The sequence below is a fragment of the Amphiura filiformis genome, chromosome 18 (genome assembly GCF_039555335.1).
Source record: "Amphiura filiformis chromosome 18, Afil_fr2py, whole genome shotgun sequence".
Lineage (NCBI taxonomy): Eukaryota > Metazoa > Echinodermata > Ophiuroidea > Amphilepidida > Amphiuridae > Amphiura > Amphiura filiformis.
Genome location: NC_092645.1, coordinates 56,452,775 through 56,476,101, shown reverse-complemented (window position 1 = coordinate 56,476,101; position 23,327 = coordinate 56,452,775). Strand labels below are relative to the sequence as shown.

The window sequence follows — 23,327 nt, the reverse complement described above, 5'->3', positions numbered from 1 at the left end:
AAAACAAATTGAATCATCTGAGAAACGTTTTTAACACAAGTCTTCACATACAATGACAGCCAGTGAAAAGATTTTACTGACCATCCAGGATTTGAACCTGGGACCTTCGGATCACCGGACCGATGCTCTGCCTACTGAGCTAATGAGTCAGATGGAGAAGAGCAGTGATGTTATTATCTATAGGCCTTCAGTTCAATAATTGAATCATATCTAATATGGAATATTTGGAAAAAACACCTGAGATTGTAAAGTGAAGATGACATCTTCAGGAAGTGATGTCATGGGATATTATTGTGATTGTGTAATTTCTGTATGTGCATTTGTTGTCATATATTGTACCAATCATATCTTACTTTCAATTAAAGACTTAGATTTTGTTAGCTTAATCAAACAGTGTATTTGTGTTGTGCATTCGAGTCAATTTGGGTAAAAGGTGATCTTGAGTCAGTACGGCTCGTAACAAGTTTAACAACAGGACTTACAAACAAGACAGTATTATCAAGCATTATTTTTGTCTGATATTTGAATGTGAATGCTTTTCATTTAGCCAAGAAAATTAATTACAAGGTAAAAAACTCACAATTTGGTTAATTTTTGCATCGAATTCGACCAGTTCCAGTGCATATACACTAAGAATGCTACTGACAATGAATGTTATATGTTATGCATTTTATTTTTTTCAGTAATTTTCTCAGTACTTCATTTCTAATAAGACAGAAATAAAAGAGGTACATTTAAACCAGTCTACATAGCCAATACTGAGCTATTTTAATACAGTAACGAAGGAGATTTTGAGTGTATGAAAGACTTGCTGGAGTCTGGTTTATAAAACAACACATCTGTTAATAAAGTGGCGCAGTGCAGAAAGAAGCCTGTTTCCTGGAGAAAGAGAGTGATTGGTGAAAGAAACACCATTTTTTGGAGATTGTCTTCTGCGCAAGGAAGTGTTTGGAGAACGGCGCAAGGAGTTAAGTGTTTGGAGAACTGCGCAAGGAGTTAATGTTTGGAGAACGGTACAAGGAGTTAAGTGTTTGGAATACTGCGCAAAGATTTTGGCCTTGAGTCATTACCATGATTACGACTCGTAACACTAGCGTTATGAGTGTTATTATCAAAACAGCTGATTTATGAAATAGAAGCTAAAGAGACTGATTTAATTATTACTTTTAATCGATCTTTCAGAATCGATTTCACCTAAATATAATTATGTATCCAGCTATAATGATAGACAAAGATAAAAAGACTAGTTTGCGTCTGACGTCACCTGTCAATCAAACTCCGAGCACGGTTTGTTTACAAGTGTCGTGATGATATGAGTTGCTGAACACGGCGGTAAAACCGGGCGCCTTATTGTTAATTTTGCACCTTTTAACATACAAACCATCTCAAAAGTTAGGTCTTAATAGTCGGAAACTTTTTTGGTGAAGGCACCATGTCCACAATGCCTAGAAAAATTGCTTTTTGCCTTGTAAGAGTACGTATTTTTCGCCATTCACTGCTATTCCTTTTCTCCGATGGCACCAGCCAGATGAATCGACCTTCCTTATACGCGCTATTAGCCAATCAAGGATCGTAGAGAATTTGATTGACAGTGACGTCAGACGCAAACTAGTCTTCTTATCTTTGTCTTTCATTATAGTGTTGAATTTTCCTTAGATTTGTCCTGGTTACATCATTAATCCAAACATCTTGCCCTTCAATGAAAACAAGGGAACAAAATCCCTGGCAGCCAAGAGTAACCAAGGCACATTTTGCGACATTGTAAAGATTATCAACTGTGAAAGAAGATTGAATCAATCACACGTGATTGTAGGGATGTATTTGTGTAAAATAAAGTCTTCTTACCCTGTTCACAATATCTCCATTCAGCTTCGCCACCATAACCAGTTGCTATGCCAACGTACTTGACATCCACATCACAATTACTGTAGCTTACACTCATGAATGGCGCCTCTCCAGCTATACCTATTTCCAGGTTGCTGTCGACAAATTGAATGAAAAATTCCCTTTCCTCGGTTGGACTAAGAATGTCGGGTGTATCAAATCGTTCCCAGTTATCGTGTGAGTTGCACAGGAATCCCGAGATCTGATTACCCGATCCTCCGATTACTAATGATAAGAACAAAATATATAGAAAGAATAATTTGCAGATCATCCGTAACCATGGTAACGCCCGATGTTTCACAGGCCGGGACCATGATACGACACAGGTGGTATGCGCCGTGCATTCTCTAAATTCAATAAATTTCCATCGTCAACCGTGTAATTGAATGGGATTATTTTGAAAAAACGCTTGAAATATCACAAACAAATAGGCCTATTATAAATAATATAAATACAAGCTAAAACCGTTGGGGTTCGATAATGAACCCCACAAAACTAACCGAATGTATGGAAAATGCCATACGGCCTAGCGGTTTTGCCAGCTCTCTCCGACCATCATGCCACTCGCCGCCTGATACGACAAAGACTTTATACATGTAATACCGGTCCACGGCGGGTAAAGCTTGCTGTTCGGCGCGGCGAGAAAGACGCTATATCAGTTCGAGGGCACTAATAATTCACGGACGTCTCTGATATCAAATTCTCTTGAAGCGTCATGTTACATAACAGTATCATATTTCAGAGACGTCTCATAAATAACATACTCCCTAGTTTCAAAACCCAGTCGCAAACGATATAAGTAATTTTTTGTAAATGTGCAGCGCAGTGGGAATAATTTTGCGAGTAGGCCTTATCAGGGTTGTAGCTAGCCCAAGCCTGCTAATTTGACTATCCAATTCATGAATTAGAGCGCAGGCTCGGGTACTCTTGGGATTTTTTACTTCAAAACATTTGATTTTGGCCATTGCTATCTAAGTGTGTTCTGGGACCATTGTTTACCCGATTGTAATGTACTTTTTAGTCAATAAAGATACTCTGCAAAAATCAAGACTTTAGGTGCTGTAGTTTTGTCAAAATCCGAGATTTTGAATAAAACGATGGAATCGGCGTTTTATTATTACGATGGAAATATTAGTCGAACACGTATGCACAGTACGTACACGGCGTGCGGGTTACATACACACACACCATGCACACCCAGAGGATCGTACCGTATTACAACCGCGGGAGTAACATGCATGGGCGCTAGTAGTAAATTCCAATTTTCTATGCTTTACCTCACTTGTTCGGCTCAAAATTAAAAGGGGACATATCTGACAGTAAAAGCTAATATTTTATGGAAAATACATACTAATCTATCTTTACAGAAATGTTATAATATGGCTTTAACATAAGGAAGTATCAGTGTACAATATAATGAATATAGAATATAATGAATATATAATATGCTTTTACCCACTTGGCTTTCCTTGGTACACATGGGGGAAATTTTTATAATAACATATCGTGCGTTATTCATACACAAAATTTAAAAAAAACAGTACTTACAATGAGGTTCACTGTCGAACCTCAACGGATTTAGACGGATAAAATAGTGCTTGATAACATACATACACTTTTGGAAGGAATTATTTGAGACATTTTCGTGTTTACGTGTTAAACCAATAGAGGTTATCCACTTTACTCATGCGTGAACAAAAGGCGCTGGTTCCCGTGGTATTCCTCATTCAAACTAATTCAATGCACGACCTCGGAGTTACCTGCATGACTTTGGCGGGCTATTTTGAAATAGTCATGGTTGCACATGCAGGTACTTCTTTTGAAAGTCCTAAACAAGGTATAGGAGTCGCTGGTAGGATATGCAGCTTATAGAACACGGATAACCTCTATGCCGGGGCCGTAGCAAGGTTGAAAAATGTGGGGCGGCCACCACAAATGTGGGGCGGCCAAATTGCTTATTGAAATAAAGATATGAAGAAAAACATAACAAATTGCTCAAAAAGTGGGGCGGCAAAATTCAGTCAATCTTGGCCGCTCCCCTGTTACTATTATAAGGGTTCAGGTTCAGGTTAAAATCAACATTGTTCATTCATACCAAAGAACTAACTTACCAATCTTGGGAATGCCGACATCACTGGGATTATCATCAGACGTTCCATTATTTGCAGGTGACAAAATGATGTAAGCATCCATGTTTCCTTGGATAAATACGGTGAATCGTGTGGTACCAGCAGGAAGTTGTGGCCAAGGGTATTCGAAGTTCGTGTTCTGCACACTATTTGATCCGTAATTATTCGTACTGTAAGTATGACATTGGACTGCAATGGAAATGAATTATTATGTTAAAACACATATTTCAAAAATTAATGTTTCATTAATGATGATAAGTTTTTACATTAATAGTATTTCTTCATAATGAAGTCTTTACAAGTGAGTTACAATTATCCATATCTCAAAAAGTTCTATGTCATGATGGATTTAAAATAAATGTATGGATCAATTTAAAAACGTCAAGCAACTTTATAAAAAATTAAGCATATTTTTGTTTTCTTAAAAAATCAACGTCGTTTTTTTTTATCCTGCAGGGTAGTTTTGGAAAAGGTTTTGTTAAAGGTACGCATGTCTGTACTACTTTAATGACACAGTACGTATATTCCCCATCTTTACCTATTGTGGGTAAAAATTTGGCTGTGTGTATGATTTCAATAATAAATGAAACTCATTTTCCTCTCATTGATGTTACTCCATCGCCTGTGTAACCAGGATTACATGCACATGTGAAGGAACCAAGAGTATTGGTGCAAGAAGCATTTGCATCACAGTTATCAGTACTCAAAGTACATTCATCACGATTTGTACAAAAATGTGTAAAAGATGTATCACAAATATTGGTACTTGAAATAATTAATTTTGTAGCAAATTTTGATAGGAATGCGCCATTTCCATAAGGACTCGTATATAGCAGAAACATATTAGAAATAAAATGAATGGCGATATGGTACAAAATTAGACTAACCTGCGCATGTTGCACCATCGTACTAAAACGAACTAATTTTGAGAAAGTTAATGTAATCATAATATAAAATAGCGATAATAGGAATGTACCATTACCATGATTACAAAAAAGCAGTTTGACTTGCGTACCTATGTGAATAGAAATAAATATAATGGTGATATGGTACAAAATACTGACCTGTGCATGTTACTCCATCTCCAGTATAACCGGCATTACATGCACATGAGAAGGAACCAACGCTATTGGTGCAAGCAGCATTTGCGTCACAGTTATCAGTACCCAAAGTACATTCATCAATATCTGTACAAAAATGTATGAAATAGTTCATAATTTATTTGGCAAAATACAGGAGGATTACGAGATTTTAGCATCCTCTTTTTATGACATTTTTTCAGCAGATATCCACGAAAAAAACTAATTCCCAAAATTTCAGTTGTTTCCGATTTTGCGTTTGCAAGTTATGCATGATTATGTGTATTACACTGCTCCATATCCCAGCTAACAATTTTTCGTTGTTACAACGTTGTCTAAAAGTTATATAAAGTCGTACAAACGTAATGTATGGACGTTGTAAGTACGTAAATCTGTGAACTCGTATTCGTGTCGTGAAAACGTTATTCCCGAACGTTAATGTAACGTCATTATGACGTTGTTTCGACGTCAAGTTGTGAACGTCGAAACAACGTCACTATGACGTTATATCAACGTCCGAAAATGACAACACGAATACGAGTTCACAAATTAACGTAATTACGACGTCCGTAGATTACGTTATATCGGGGTCAGACCATGACATTTACACGGCGTTGTAATAACGAACTTTATACGTCGAAACAACGTCATAAATTTGCATACTAACGACGTCCGTAGATGACGTTGTATCTGGGTCAGTTCATGACTTTTTAACCACGTTTTAACCACGTGCTTTATACGTCGAGACAACGTGATTTTAATGTCTTAAAAGACATTATATTAACATCCGGCAACAATGATGCTCAATGCCAAAAAGGGAGAGCGTATAAAAATTTAAAGTTTAAACTTCCGGAATAGAAGTCGTTACTTTGAGTTTCACGCCTAAAGGCGATCGTCAAACGACACGATGAGAAAATTTTGGCTGGACAACAAACTCCTTGGAATGGAAGAATTTACATTCCATGGTGTCAATATCTAAACTATTTTTCAGATACGTATTTGTGTAACGTTTTCTGAACGTATTATTCAAACGTTGTCACCAGGTCTGGTCAAACATTGCATCGACGTCGAAACAACGTCATTACAACGTCATAATGATGTTATATCAACGTCCAAAAATCAACGTCGAAAATAACGTTGTCACTACACGAATACGAGTTCACAGATTTACGTATTTACAACGTAAATGACAACCTAAATTTGACGATATTTTTGTTAAACGAATTAATCTGCAAGCAATTTTTGGTACATAAACATTATGTAGCCAGAGGTTTCCAGTGGTATAAATATCTCAACTTTTTTGGAGAAAAGTGGAGGGATGAGGTTGTGGATCACGAAATGCCCTTTTACACATGATGCAATTAAACCTCAATAACGCTTGAATAAACTGCTTTGCTTGGCAACATAAAGTATATTTTTTTCTTTATTCTCTAAACCTAATACACCCAGCAAACACAGAAAAACCACATGTCGGGTTATATGAAAACGTTTTTAAAACGTTATTGTAAAATATTGTGGGTAAAGATTTTTTCAAAATATTTTGTTAACACTTAAATAACATTATGTTTTGAATGTTTTGAACATTTTTATACCCTTTATGTTATATAACCCGACATTTAAACGTTTTCTGTAAAATGTTTTGTGTTTGCTGGGTAGATAAGATGAGGTGATAATATGCTGACATGTTTGCGACGCGGTTTTGAACGGCAGATGGTTTGTTCATTTGTGTTAAGGAGATGCCGTACTAAAAAAATAGTTTGCGATATGAAGCTTAGTGCAAGAACGCCTAAATGTTCGTATCATTGTGCTTTACCACAAAAATTAAAAACTCATAATGCCTTAATTTTGCCCTGATTAGAAAACTGCCGATCACTTTAACTGCCAAATAAGTAAATATCTAAACTTACAGACTATAAATTATTTAGACCAAACAAAATCGTAAATGTATTCTCTAGAAGTAAATGAAAGTGAAAATGTTGTTATTACAAACCCCAAATAAAGCGACTCTGTGTAGTGGCGGCACTACGGAGGGGGCATTTCCTCCATATTTTTCATTATGCCAGTTCGCCCCCACCCCCGTAAAAACCCAAATTTACGAAAATGCCCACTTTTTCGGCGATTTGGGGCAAAATTGCAATTGGTCGATTTTTCCCCCCTGAAACTCACTTTTCCCCCATGCCACCCCCGAAAAAAATCCTGGCGCCACCACTGACTCTGTCATGTGTCTGTGGGGTTCGATCCTCTTTCCTACATTATTATATAAGCGCTCTATGAATTGAGTTTTTAATATATATATGCTATATCGATGGATTTGCTTTATGATTACGTCTTCAAAATTCTATTCCTTGCTTTTAGGTTATGAAAATTTATAGCAATGCGAATAATCATGTTGGTATTCCATGCTATCTTTAAAAAAAATAAGTTTGGGTGCAAAGCGGACAACGAGCGGTAGTCCCTGGTACCGATAGAAAGAAAGGCGGTGTTATTTTTATATTTTCTTCAGCATATCGTTTCACTCATTATCCTGATTGAAAGTGGATGGTCAATTGCAGTTCACATTTCACGTTAATATAATTTATATTGATACTTGTACAAAATTATTTGTGATACCGATATGAAGAGCTTTGTTGCAAAACCCCTTACATCCACTTTTGACTTTTTGAGAAAAACATCTTTTTTAAATTGTGCAAGTATTACTTGTTCGACTTGATTCAAATTGGGTTCGCATAAAGTGTTGATGAATAGAAACTAAAAGAATAGCTTTGGTACAATTTATTTTATTATTTCTTTAATATCGCGCCTTTTGTGGATGTAAGGGCTTTTGAAACAAAATTAATTTACCCCTTTTCTAGAAACCACCTTTGCAATAAAATTTGAGCCCATTTCTTTGTACTACTTCATGTAACTTGACTAATGCTTTCGAAATCAAAAATTCAAGGCTACTATATACATCAAACAATTATTTTCCTAAATTTTACATTGATATCAAGTTCAGATTTCCGGAAATTCCCTAAGATTTCTCAAACGAGAAATATCTCCGAAAGGGAACGTGATATAAAGGTCAAACAACCACCACAATATGTGTTTTTACCCATACTATAATGTCATGTCAATAATTCAAAATTTTCAGCCAAAAGTGGATGTAAGGGCTTTTGCAACAGAGCTCTTCAATTATGATGATGATAATAATCATAATCAAACCTTTTATAGTCTTCTTTTCATCTATTTTTTCTGTTGCTTTTAGGGATTTCATTTTTTACATTTTGAGTATACGAAACTTCTTACCACAATACGTAGTGCGGTCCAGGAGGCCATCAAGTATATCTTTTTCCCAGTTATGTCGCAAGGTGAGTGGCTGTGGGTCATCCACAAACCACATATCACCATCTTCATACTTTCTTCTTGGACAAGTTTGGGCATTCAAGAATACAGGTGCAACCACACGTTGACAAAGACATTTTTCTGCAAAAGGAAGAGACCATCTCAAGGCACCGCCTCTTGAGGGGTCTGGTCTTTTTTCCAGAACGCAAAGGTGGCTCAGTACCACACCCAGATGAGCTGTAATTGAAGACAATAAATTAATTCAAAACCGAAACATTGTGTTTCGACGTAAAAGTAAAGCAGCTTGTACAAAAATTAAATAGCACACTGCATGTGTTAAAAGGCGAAGTGCGCAAAAAGAATTGACAAGTATATTTGTAATATGTAACACCAGGGGGGGTCACTCACTACTTGACTTGCTACACACCCGCGTCCAAGAAAAACGTCTAAAAGGGTATGTTTTTCACCACACAGTGGCGTCGACGTCTTTTTGAAAAAGGGGTACTTTTCAGAAGGCATCGCCATTGAGGAGTCCTTTTTCAGCCAAATCTTTATACGTTTAGGGTTAGTAATATTATTGTTTGAGTGAGTTTGCACTAATTTGATAAAAACCACCACTTTTTAATTGATTCTTGTTACTTTTGTGCATGTTTTCTTCAGTATCTATAGGTCTGCAACATCAAAAAGACACCTTGGGTATAGCTCAATTCCCTGTTTACGCCACTTAGGGTATAAATATAGATATTTCTCAGTTGACGCCATTTAGGGTATATGGTTTTTGCATGTGCTACGCCATTTAGGGTAGGACTTTGCGTGTGTTTCGCCATTAAGGGGTGCAATTTGGTTATGTGAAAATTCGCCATTAAGGGTGCATTTAAGAGGTGTTCGGACGCGGGTGGGAGGCACTTTTGTGTGAGAGTGACCCCCCCGGGATGTAACAGTCCTAGAAGTATACCTTATAAATTTAATGATATGTACTTAAAGTGTATGTAGCTGGGAGGAAAAGCCGTCCATCATTTGCAAATTTTGACATCCATATTGAAGATTTTAGACTCCCCCGATTGATAATATAATTAACCCTGGCTACATGGTCACTTATAGATGAGTTCTTAAACTGTCAGCAAGAACAAATAGGTTTTGACAAAAGAAGAACTCTTTTAATTCGTTAATTACTATACCTGATGAATTCGTTTCAATACCGGGGACACTGTCTGGATACCTGATAAAGCTAGCTATATATGGAGATCACATTTGGATATGATTTCTGATATCACACAATTTTGATTTTTTTTACATTTAACAGTTCGCACAGGTCCCATAAAAATACAAAGATAGGTGACCGAGCACTAACTTGTCTGTTTTGCAAGTGACAAATCTTGTGTAGTGAATTTTACCTATAATTTTTGCAACAAGTTAATTAAAATGTTTTATTAACATTTAAAATCATGTCATAAAAATTTCATGATAATGTTTTTAAAAGTTTTATACAAAAAAGACATGTCAAAATTTCATTGTCAATGCCTTTTTGGCATTTTTTTGCCAAATATGTTATTAATGCTTAAGGGGGTTCGAAACGATGTTTCTGGAAAACAGAAACTGAATTTAGAACCATTTGAATAGATTGAATAAGTTAAGCTAAATACACTGAGCAAAATAGTTTTTGTTTGAAGGAAATCGGACATACGGTTGTCAAGATATACATGTTTTTAGTTTCTTTGTATTCTATTGTTTTTGCCAATATATTGATGAAGTTAATGAGGAAAATTGGCATAATGTGCTCATGAATGTTCATGTTTGCCAATATTATACCAATATCTTATGAATAAACCTTCATACTACTTTTATTTTATATGATTTTGACATGAAACTTTGCCAATGTGTTTCTATGGCCTAAAACATTTGCATATTTGCATAATTAATTAGCATTATACTTAAAGCTAATTAATTATGCAAATATGCAAATTAGATGGGCGGGAAAATCACATGTTAAAGGTTTAGGTCATAGAGACACATTGGCAAAGTTTCAGGTCAAAATTCTTAAAGGTAAAAGTAGTATGAAGGTTTATTCATAAAATATTGGCAAAATATTGGCAAAAATTAATATTAATGAGCACATTTTGCCAATTTTCCTCATTAACTTCATCAATATATTGGCAAAAACAATAAAATACAAAGAATCTTTCAACAGCAATATCTCAAAAACCGTTTGTCCGATTTGGCTCAAATTTTGGAATTAAGATTATTTTGCATATCTCTCTGCAACAAGTCTATTTTAATCTCAATCAGAGCAACTTGATTTTGCCTTTCGTACCACCTTAAATGTCCGAATGTTTTCACAAATGTTTGAATGTTGTTAAAACGTTTTATGCCCTTTGCCCAGCCAACAAACAACGTCATAACGTCATGTTGTCACAGTAACGTTGTTACAACTTATGACGTTATGACAACGTTGTGACAACGTTATTTGACGCTGTGTGTTACTAGGGTGTATACCCTTTTTATATAACCCGACATTTGAACGTTTTCTGTAAAATATTTTACATATATATTCCGTCATCAACTACATGTATAACATTTTGATTTCAATATCTGTCCGAATTTGATAAAATTAAAAAAAATATGTCAACTTACCTGTGACGATGATGGCCAAAATCAAAGAAAGGTCAAATTCCATTCTAATAATTTAGCATTCTATCCATTTATACAAAATCAGACTTTGATATAAATCTTTATTAAATAACTTTCGAGAAATCTGATTGATTGATCAAACGACATGCATAAAAAGCGGATATTCCGTTTCAGACAAGAATATGTCATTAATGTAGTGTCATCTGTTATCCAGTGCCTACTAAATGACGACAAATTGAACCATTGCTACGTTTCTCAGGGTGCTCTCATTAACGGATGTCGGTAAAACCTCGGATCTGCTTCTAAGATGAAAATGTGGCGTTATTAGGACACCAGAGTTTCATAAATATGACGTTGAAAAATCTACTGGACATGGGTTGACATGACCATGCGTCTTACTCGTTCAGAAATACGACTACGTCTGTGGCAAGTACCAGAATGCGAGAGGATAGGAGTGCCCCTGGAATGAACATAAATCGATAATAGATTTTGCAATATCGGCAATAATGGAATGATCATGATTAATCATATATATTTCGAGCCTAATGAAAATTGCTTCCGAAAGTGATTGCTTTTTAATATCAATAAGGAAATTGCATCGTATGCATGGTCAAGCATAACTTTTATGTGTAAATACTATATTAATTTTAAGTTCATGCAATTTTGATTAGGCCATCTTGATTAAATCCTGTGTCTCAAAGCTTGCGAGAAATTGAAAACCTAATGCGGAATGTGTTTTTTTTTAATTGCATTTTTTTTAATGTTTTTTTTATGTGTCAGTTCAGGATTTCGGATAAGAATTTTGTGAAAAAATTATCCAATGCTGCAAATGTTGGAATAGTAGACAAATAAAGTCACTGCTGCAAACTATTATTCTTCTCTTTTATTGTTTTTGTGTCCGAAATTTGCAAAAAAACTTATGATCAAATATGAATTTTGGGTTTTATTTTTGCCTTTTTGTAAAAAAAAACCCCATAAAATAAAAGACATAAAAAAATGAATTTCTTGATTTTCAAAGAGGACTACACGCACGATTTTACTAACGATATTGTATCTTTCCATGTCCTTATGACAAATGGAGCTTATAGGTTCACTCATGTCTGATGTAAAAAGCTTGTTATATTGTATTTCAAAGAGCAGTGTTGCCAGAAAATGATACATTTTGTTCAATTTAAAAAAATGAATTTTTTTACCAATTGTGATATAAATTGTGACACTGATGCAGGTTTCTTATATCTCCCCATATCCTTATGATAAAGGTGTCTTAGGTTCTCTCATTTATGATGTGGAAAGTGTGTTATATGGTTTATATTGCATATTAAAAGCAGTATTGGTATATGCATGAATTACGCCATAATAAAATAAATTATCCGGACGATCGTAAAAATCATCAAAATTCAGATTTGGTTACCTTTGTCATAGATGTGCTAACATGGCCTGCGAGTGGTTCAGCCGAAAGCCATGTATTTAAGACAAAATAAGACATTTTACACATGTATTTGAATGGGGCTTCAACTTCGTCAGTACTGCTGTGTTCTTGGTTTTTTGCCAAATTGGTCATTTCAAAAATACCAAATGACAATTTGTATGACTTATCCTTCACTTTTAAGCAATTTATAAACAATTCAGAAATTATATAATATGATTTATATAAAAAAATATTGAATGTCTTTATTCGTTCAATGGTAAGAATATTCAACTCGACAAAGCCTCGTTAAATGGAACGATCCTCGTGAAAATATTCTTACCACTGTACTCATAAACATTGAATAGTTGTATAACATTTTATGTGTTCGCATTCACATATTATTTCGGTACTAGAATCATACTAGGGACAGATAAAGGAGGGAGAAAGGATAAGAGGAAGAGGGCGAACAGGAATGTGAGCTAAAGGTGGAACTGAGGAAGAAGGAGAGGCGAGGGGACAACAAAAAAGTTGATCAAAATGAATTAAATCAAACGACCGATCAATCGTTAATAAAATAGGGAGTGATATAAAAATTGTCGCAATAAAAACTCGGAGGGTAGTGATGCACCATTTTCAGACAACATTGCCTTTTTTATATACAATAATACTAGATTTTTCAGCAGAATGAGTAAACCTAAGACCACTCTATCATAAGGACATGGAGAGAATTAAATTAATGTATGTGTCGTGACAATCAGAACATGTAATTTTATAGACTGTTCCTGACTGTTTCAACTTATCGACCTTGTCTTTTGGTACAAGGTCTGTCATAATGTCCGATGAGGTTTAAATGCAGTTTGAACACCTGCTGTACTGAACGCTCTGCGTACTCGTTCCGAGGTACCTTCAATGTTAGGCAAGGTAACATACTCGTGGGCTTAGACACAGTTTCCTGCGGATTGGATTTATCTTTCTTGGCACGAGCACGTACGAAGGTCCAGTCTCTATATCCACAACTATGGAGTGCCGACTTGATGTGCGAAACCTCCTCTTCTTTATCAGACGGATCCGTCACTATTTCGAGTGCGAATAATGTATTTATTTTTGAAGGTTCGTGTTTGTTTTAAATTTTGGGCGTTTTTCCTAAATTTGATATTTTTGGTGATATTTCAAAAAAGCGACATGCCAAAGACAACTCTTTGGGTACATACTTTGTTATTGCTATTGCACTTCTTTTCCACACACCTACGTTACCATTCGCTTTGGTGATTTACTATAGTTTGTGACTGCAATTTGGCGTTTTAAATGCAATTTAAGCTTATCATGAAATTAAGGAAAATATCTGGTCACGCTCCTTTTACAATTTTTACCTGATCGTCGGCTTTTGCAGGCAACAAAAATGCAGATTTGATCACGATAGATGTCGTATTCCTTTATGTGGGTCACTTGATGATAAAATTACTTTGAATTCCTTGTAACAACACAGAAATTTTCGTCTGGAAACCAGGTTTCGGACTAAATTATGGAACAGCTCTAGTCTTCGGCACCGTATCAAATCTCATAAAAAGGCCACGACTGGCGAGTATGTTTTTATGTTTCCCGCACGAAAGCTTGCGTCTACTTCTATACTCTACTTCGTTGACCTTCGTTGACCATTCTTTGTATATATAATGCCCTGCTATGGCCTTGATATGTAGACTTAATTGGGTACTCTTAAAGCATCCTTCCTTCTTCCTTCCTATTATACGTGCATACCTCAAATTGAGTATTGTCGCACGGGCTTAACGTGCATATTTTTTAGCTATGATGATGCGCAGTGATTAGGCCATCTTAATTTTTAATCTTAATAGTTCGTCTGATAGCCCTTCCCACGTTAAAACCTAATATACGGAATGCGGTTTTATTTTTTTCCTTTACATTTGTGTATCTTTGGCAAGAATAGACCACCTCTCAGCATACTCAAGGAGGTTACACTGTGGTCAAGATGCATGAAGAATTTTTTATTGAGATGTACGCATTGGGCTTTGAGAATTTTGTGTGGTGGATCGGGGAAAAAAGAAAACAGCGGAAATAAAATCAAATTTACTCAATCCAACGGGAATAATGCGAAAAAAACCCGGATGATTTTATACTAATGCCAAGATGGCCTTTGCACTCAATCTTTATACTAGATCAAATCGATTGATATTTGAATCCGTCGAAAGGCTTGAAAATGAGGGAGTTTCGTAAAATTCTTATTTCAAGAACGGTATGGTCAATTGTCAAAATTCAAAAGTATGTGATAGCTGATATATTCCTTAACCATACCAAGTATTTAGTTATGTTTAGTTGTGACGTTAAAATACCTAAACAATTAAGTTTCCGACGATACAGTTCTTTAAGGGACACCTTGTATATTCAGTTTAGCGGTGATGGTTTAAAATATATAAATTCTAAATTACAGCCCTCTATAGCTTGATTGTCCAATCCAAATGATTAACATGTGAATGTCGAATTTGTATGCATTTTTAAGTTTGTTGAAATGTCCAAAAAGTCTGAACATGAACATGTATTTCGCTTGTTCACATTTTATTAACCTGACCAAGATTATCTTGACCTGACCTGTCCAAGATTATCTTGACCTGTCCAAGATTATCTTGACCTGTTCAAGAATATCTTGACCAAGATGATCTTGACCTGTCCATATTACTTGATATAATCGACAGCTGATCAGACTTTGATCAAAAGAAATACAAAAGAAGAGGGCTAGACGTGTATACTGAGAAATTACTGACCCTTTGTTTTACCGTTTTACCGCATATGATATACGGGCTCATAAACGGTTCCAAAAAAGGAAGTCCCCTGACACATTTTGGTATAATCCAAAACGAAAAAACTACTTGATCAATTCTCTTGTTTTCTAAATAGGCTTTTATGATCCTTGCATTTGTATTTGCCAACTTTCTCCCTTTAACAATTCCATCAAAAAGAGACAATCCTCAAGTCACAATCAAAAATTACATAAGTATTGCCATTTGTGAATGCAAGTTTATTTCCGATGACCATGATCATACTGATCATACCAGACTACAATCAACATGTGCCAAGTACTCAAGCTCATGGCACACGGTTTGGTCATTAAAAGACAATGTGTGAAAATCAAAAAAATTCATGCGTGTGCACTTGACGATTGTTTTACTATTCTTTAAAATTAACATTGTGAAATTACAGTATTTGTGCTTGTGATTCCTTTCTTATTCTTTAATTGTTGCATTATTGCAATTGCAAACTTATGTAATTTTTGATTGTGAATTGAGGATTGTCTCTTTTTGATGGAATTGTGAAATTCCAACATTTCAAATTGGAATTTAAAATTATCCCGTTTACTGGATACAATGTGCTTGTGGAGAGCCTGAACATTGCTTAACCTTATTACTTTATTTGCTGAATAATGAACTTGTTATAAACAAACTGACCCACCCCAAAAGACGCTTTTTGGGCCCACCAATGTCGCCCAAACTGTCTGTAAGCTTACCGCAGCATCCAATGTGGAAATACCAAGGCCTAAGGTTGAAGGTGGAAAAACTCCCAAGGCACCTTTCAGGTTATTGACAAACAAGTCTAATCCAAGCGTGTCCCAATGAACATTATCGCAACTAAACAAATTCTGCACCCAAAGGGATGGATTTCCGGATGGCCAATGGCCTTGCCACCTGCCCTGAGGAAGAGATTGTTTGCATTCCTGTTCACTTGCGTCAACTTCCAACCCATCGTATCTAAAAAATCTACACATTTTCCGAGGGAATATGCAGGACCAAATGAGTTGGGTAGGAGGCAAAAATTCCGCACAGAAAGAGAAAAGGTTGCTCACCATAATTATAGTGAAATGCTTTACCTGAACTGCTAATAAATTTCAAATTGTTGCACCCAAGGTGAAAGACAAGCAAGTCGGGGACGTCATCTGAAGATACTAGAAGCTCCTGCAGATCCCCCATTTAGGCTTCCATGCAATATAACATATGCATATCCCATTGCCTGAATCGGTTGGTCCGATATACCTATTTGCCCAGCAGTTGTTGCTGCACCAATTCGAAGTGAATGAGACTGAAATGGATGCTCTTGAAAGTGGCAAAATCTTTTTAGATTGGGAGGCAACTTCCAAGTACTTTCCCCTAGCATCAGAGGTTTTAAAATGCTCTTGCACTTGTGGATTGGTCAATGGTCATTCATTACAAACAATGACACAGAAGGTGCTTAAAATGAATTCACTAACAAATTAACCATCTTGACTGATATTCACTGTCCAATCACGACCACTAAATTATCTAAAGAAAAATCACCTCGGAGACCATGGATTACAGTACAAGTGGCCTAATAAAATCGATTAAAACTAACGACAGACTCTATGAAAAATATATCTCCAAGCCCACTGTCGAGAATGAAATAAAATATACCAAATATAGAAACTATTTAAACTCCCTGCTACGTACTCAAAGAAACTGTGCATTACCTCCGAAATTGAATTTCATAGTCATAACATGAAAAAATTAATGTGGCAAACTCGAACAACTCTTAGGTAGGAATAAATAAATAAAACAGAAAAATGAAATTTCCCGATTTCATTACTGATACCGTTAACGGTCATAAAGCCATTAATCATAAAGACATTGCATTGAAATTTAATGACTTTGTCACAAACATCGGACCATTTTTGGCCGAAAAAATACCGAACCCGATAATAATTCCCCGTCAACCTTCAATGACTTTCCAAACAACAAAAGACTCTTCCTTTCCCCAACATCAATTGAGTAAATTATCAAGCTCTCTTCAAAAACAACACATATAGCTCTGGTGTAGCCGGAATAAGCTCCAATCTTCTAAATCAATTATCTTCGAAATAAGCGTTACTCTCACCCACATCTCCAATTCCTCAATATCATCCAGTATTGTACCCACAAAACTAAAAATTGCTAAAGTCACACCCATTTTTTAAAGTATACGATTGTCACAATTTCTCTAATTATAGGCCTATATCAATTCTACCATCACTATCAAACTTCTTGAAAAAGTCATTTATAATCGTATTTTAAATTTTATTTCACTTCATGATATTCTAAGAGCTTTATTGCAAAATTGCCGAAAACCTTGATAAAAAGCAACACGTGGCAGGCATTTTCCTTGACCTCAGTAATTAGGCATGCGATACCTTAAACCACAACATCCTTTTGAACAAACTCGATCATTATGGTATCAGAGGTCTGGCCAATACATGGATTCGAAATTATCTCAGTGATTGGAAACAATGTGTGGTATTGAATGAAGCAGTTTCTCCTCTCACTAATATCACCTGCGGAGTTCCACAGGGGTCAATTCTTGGTCCCCCTCCTCTTCTTATTACATATTAATGACCTTCCCCTTTGTTCCAAAGTCCCACACTTTATCCTTTTTTCAGATGATACCAACTTACTTTTTTCGCATTAACATCACCATCACCTCGAATCATTAATGCTAAGCTTAATTTAATATCAAATTGGTTTAAATTAAATGTTCACTCATGCTTTCAGAAATAAATACAATAATAAATCTGAAACAAATATAAAAGCACTAATAGATAACACAGAATTAAATCTGGTTCATACTACCAAATTTCAAGGCCTACTTATTGATGATAACCTCAGCTGGAAATCCCACACTATACACGTCACTAAAAATGTGTTAAAATAAAATGGTATTATACGTAAAGTCCGCACTTTTCTACCGGAGGCCTCTTTGCAAACCTTATTAAAATACAATTGTCCTTCCCTATTTAACTTACTGTGCAATTGTCTGGGCAGATAAAAACAACGCAATCTGGATTCTCTTTTTATCCTACCACTGACCCACTTTTCCACCAATTAAACGCCCTTAAAATCCATGACATGTTCAAATTTCAAACAGCAATTTTTATGCATAAACTTCATTACAAAATGCTACCAGATGACCTCTACGACAACTTCTTTACTACTAATGATGACATCCATACCCACGATACCAGACATTCTAAAGACTTTCACATCCAATTATTTAATACGGATTTTGCTAGAAATACCATCAAAACACATGGTGCTCTCCTCTGGAATGATCTTGACCAATCCCTTAAACCATGGAAGTAATACACATGGAAGCTGGTCAAATACTACATCAAAGTGAGTATCATACTTGCCGCGATACTGAACAAAAGCAGTACAGTTGAAAGTGGAACAATTGAGTCATCGCATGTACCATGTCTAAAATCAAAGTTCCCGCTTAAAAATCAATAGCAGTACGAGGTCGTGTACTAAGTCCTGACAATGGGCTGTGTTATATTACCGCAGTGCATGACTAGTTTTATGAACACAAACAGATTTTATAAAATCCCCACGTAATGGTCAGAATGATATCAGTTTAATTTATACAATTTTATTAAAAGTATGTAATTATGTGAAAACCTACCGATTAAATATATGCTAGACTTTCAGATAGCAGTTTTAAAACAGAAAATGAAATGAAATACAATTTATTTTACGCAAAATGTAAAGATAATACCCGACTCTGGAACATTCTGGTCAACAGCAATTTCAGGCAGCCCCAGCCACACAAATAGATGCGGATTCATTTTATAATGTAAAGCATGTGCCAAGTGCGCATATCAATTATTACCGCTAATTAGCGGTTTAGACGTAAATGCATGATTTCCAATATTTTGAAGTTTAAGAAAATCTGTAAGTATAGGGTAGAAATCGATATTTTGAATGGATTTCTGTAAGTATGGATTACAAATCTAACATCCCTGTAACTTTTTTCCGAATAAAAACAACATACTTGAAACATAATCAAGAAAAACACGATTTTTGCTCAAAATAATAAACCTGTAAATAAACGAACTGGCAATAAAGGCGGCAAGTATGATCCACATCAGAGACACGCTGACTACATTGTTATCACAATAGCTTGATACGTACCCTCTATAGAATGTTACGTAAATAATTCAATAGGTGTTGGATCGACCAGCTTCCATGTCTCTTACTTCCATGCTTAAACTCACCCCTTCTCCGACAGTATTAAAAAACAACATTCAAACAAAACTTCCTCAATGGATATTTACATGATAAAGTTAGTAAAGTGCTTTCACCTGTATGATGGATTTCAGACTTTTATGCTTCACTGATTTTTCAGACTTTATGTTTGTCTGTGTGGCATTCATAGAATTTGGTTATGCTTTGTATCTTATTCATCCCCAACCCAACGTTTCATTATTAACAAAAGCAAAATGAGGCATACTATTGAACTCACCATTTGTGGGGTTTAACATCCCGTCACTACTGTTTGGGCGACATTGCCCTAGACCACAGGAAGGCCCTGGATTTTGAGCTTGGGGTACCTGCACTCTCGGAAACTCGTCTATGAGGACTGGCAACTCGAAGAGACTGGTGCTGAGCTTCTTCAGTCCTCTGCCGCACAAGTTGGAATGGTTCCTCAAGCTGCGGCTCCGCCATCTGTCTCCGTTGTTGACCCAAACTTCTTCCTTGTCGCACTGGCCCACCGACAGCTCCGACCACGTCTTGCTTTCGGCATCCTAGGATCTACAAATGAACTGAGACACACGCTAGCCATTAGCAAAATTGAACTTGTACACCATTTGGTCATACAAAATTAAAAATCAAAGAAATACCACCTTGGTTCGCTGACAAGCAGTACATGTATATGAATTGCAATTATTTTTTCCTTCCTGAGCGAAGAGAAGAAACTTAACCCAAATAATATGACTCTGCATGAATAGGAAAAAATGTGCAGCAGCAGGATTCAAACATGTGATTCCCATGTGGGAGCCCTCTCACCACTGCCCCATCTGCCCAATAGCTCAAGCGTAAAAATACAACAAAATTTAAGCACCCACGGCTAAACACCATACCATGCTCCCATAACAGGCATACTATTCTCTCTCAAATTGGCTACACAGCAGTGATAATGAAATGCAACTATAATAATTTACTTTCCCCATGTATCACAAACAATTTCAATTCAACCTACCAGTATTCCAATTACTGATACTGAGGATCTCTTCTCTCTCCACACCGTACTCGATATCCGACACAGTAAAAATTCAGAAAATCTTCTATCTCCACTCAGTCAACGATGAAAAATTCGAAAATCTTCTATCTCCACACAGTCACCGATGAAAAATTAAGAAAATCTTCTATCTCCATGCAGTAACCGATGAGAAAATTACAAACTGCTTCTTGACAGCAGCAAACTTGTCCAAGGTGTTGATACTCCCACAGCATTCACAAAAGTGATTCTATTTCCAAGCCACCTGCCCAATGAAGATGCCACATGTGTACATGTGGCACTTTAAAATTTTCCGCCAGGTGATATGCAAATTAGCTCATCACCTGATGACGACTGCTGAGAATCAATAATAGCCCCCTCTAGAGATGAAAACCCATCCAGCCAGAAAGTCTGAAAATAATCCTTGAGGGCTCTCTTTAACTCTATGTAGGCAAATATGCATGTGCCTAAATATAATTATAACTATAACTGAACACAAGATTTATCATTGATGCTACTGTTTTTTCTTCCTAATAAATTTAATTAGATTGAAAAAGAAAAAGCATAGAAAACCCCCCAAAAAGGAAAGTGCAACTGTTGTTTATGCATGAAATTTCATAAATGGCTGCATGATTTCTCACTGACCCATGAAACATGTTTGAAATGCGTGAACATTAAATCATGAATATCTTAACCTAAATTATTTTGATAGAAAACAAAAAATACCTATAAATATTTCTTGTTGATTAATTTGGTTTACGTGAAAGACGAAGAGAAGTGCAACTTTTTTGGGCCGAAAATTCCACATATGGATGTATTTCTCAGTGAAGATGATACAAGATAAGAACAAAAACCCAATCACTTGATGCATATAAACTAAACAGTCTATGTTCCAAACTTTAAAACAAGATAATTGATCAAGTAGTTCTTTGATTTATATCAAAATGTCTTAGGGGGAACTTATATTTTTGGAACCGTTTATGTACATGTAACAACATAATGCTCAAGTGCTATCAGCCCAGCAAACACAAAAACGTTTTTAAAACGTTTTAAATAAGTTATATTTTGGGTTTTGGTTTAGGTAAAAACGTTTTAATAACATTAAAATGTCGGGTTATATAAAGGTCATGAAATCGTTTTAAAACGTTTTGTATGAAAACACACTACAACAATATTTTAAAAATGTTTTCGAAATGTCATTGTAAACTATTTTTGCAAACATTTTTGGCCAAATATTTTGTCAACACTTAAATAACATTATGTTAAAATATTTGCACCCAGCAAACAAAGAAATGTTCTTAAAATGTTTTTTACAAAACGTTTTAATAACATTTAAATGTCGGGTTATATAAAGGTCGTGAAAACATTTTAAAAACGTTATTGTAAATATTTTGGACAAACGTTTTTGGCAAAATATTTTTTCAACCCCAAAATGACATTCTGTTTAGAATGATTTCTACCAAGTTTTCAAAAATGTTTTTGGAAAGTTATTAAAACGTTTTCATAACCTTTATATAACCCGACATTTAAATGTTTTCTGTAAAACATTTGTGTTTGCTGTGCAGTAAATTACCAACAAATGTTATTTAATGTTATGAAAACGTTTTATACCATTAATATACCCTTTATATAACCCGACATTTAAACGTTTTCTGACAACCTTTTATAACCTTTTGCGAATGATGTCGAAAACGTTTTGTGTTTGCTGGGAGTGTACCAAGTCAGAGCGCTGTATCTGTTTTATTTGTTTCAACATTCATACATTGCTAAAATGTTTTATATCAAGAGCATACTCAAGAACCACTGAACCAATACTGGGCTTGTTCATATCCCATTTTAATTAATTTTTCATGCTCATCCCAAATAGAGTCATGGCAAAATTGACATCTGCATGGTTAGGAATACACGAAAAATTATGTCAGATAATTTGACATCTGTATTCATGCTTACAATTTTTAATTGGTCTGTGAGGCTTAAACCTGTTTACAAATGTATTACAGAAATAGGACATTTTTCTGTAGACACTGTTTCTGCAGTGTACTGTGTACAAATAAACTTAAAGACCAGTTCAATGATCGCAGCGCAAGTGCGAAAAAAATTATAATTTGCTTAAAAGTGAAGGATAAGTCATTTAAATTGTCATTTGGTATTTTTGAAATGACAAATTTGGCAAAAAACAAAACAAAGAAAACAGCAGTACTGACGAAGTTGAAGCCCCATTCAAATACATGTAGCTAATTTAGATATTGTCAGTATCTAAATTACAGATTCGTGTAAAAAATGTCTTATCCTTAAACACAAAAACGTTTTAAAAACGTTTTAAATAAGTTATATTTTGGCTTTTGGTTTTGGTAAAACGTTTTAATAACATTAAAATGTCGGGTTATATAAAGGTCATGATAACGTTTTAAAACGTTTTGTATGAAAACACACTACAACAATATTTTTTAAATGTTTTCAAAAAATGTTATTTAAAACTATTTTTGCAAACATTTTTGCCAAATATTTTGTCAATACTTTTAAGTATAACTTAATACTGCTGTTTTCTTTGTTTTGTTTTTTGCCAAAGTAATACTTTTAAAAATAACATTATGTTAAAATATTTGAACCCAGCAAACACAGAAATGTTCTTAAAATGTTTTTTTCAAAACTTTTTAATAACATTTAAATGTCGGGTTATATAAAAGTCAAGAAAACGTTTTTAAAACGTTATTGTAAATATTTTGGGCAAACATTTTGCGCAAAATATTTTTTCAACCCCAAAATAACATTCTGTTTACAATGTTTTGTATCAAGTTTTCAAGAATGTTTTTGGAATGTTATTAAAACGTT

At 35.2% G+C, this 23,327-nt stretch overlaps 1 protein-coding gene across 1 annotated transcript; it reads right to left on the bottom strand.

The window, feature by feature from the left end:
- Positions 1–691: 691 nt before the first annotated feature.
- LOC140139242 (uncharacterized) lies at positions 692–19,942 on the bottom strand. The gene is made up of 5 exons (XM_072161021.1): positions 19,828–19,942; positions 8,378–8,650; positions 3,996–4,202; positions 1,846–2,109; positions 692–705 (listed from the first exon to the last, which is right to left on the bottom strand). The coding sequence occupies exons 1-5, from the start codon at positions 19,940–19,942 to the stop codon at positions 692–694; spliced, it is 873 nt and encodes a 290-aa protein (XP_072017122.1).
- Between the last annotated feature and the right edge of the window lie 3,385 nt (positions 19,943–23,327).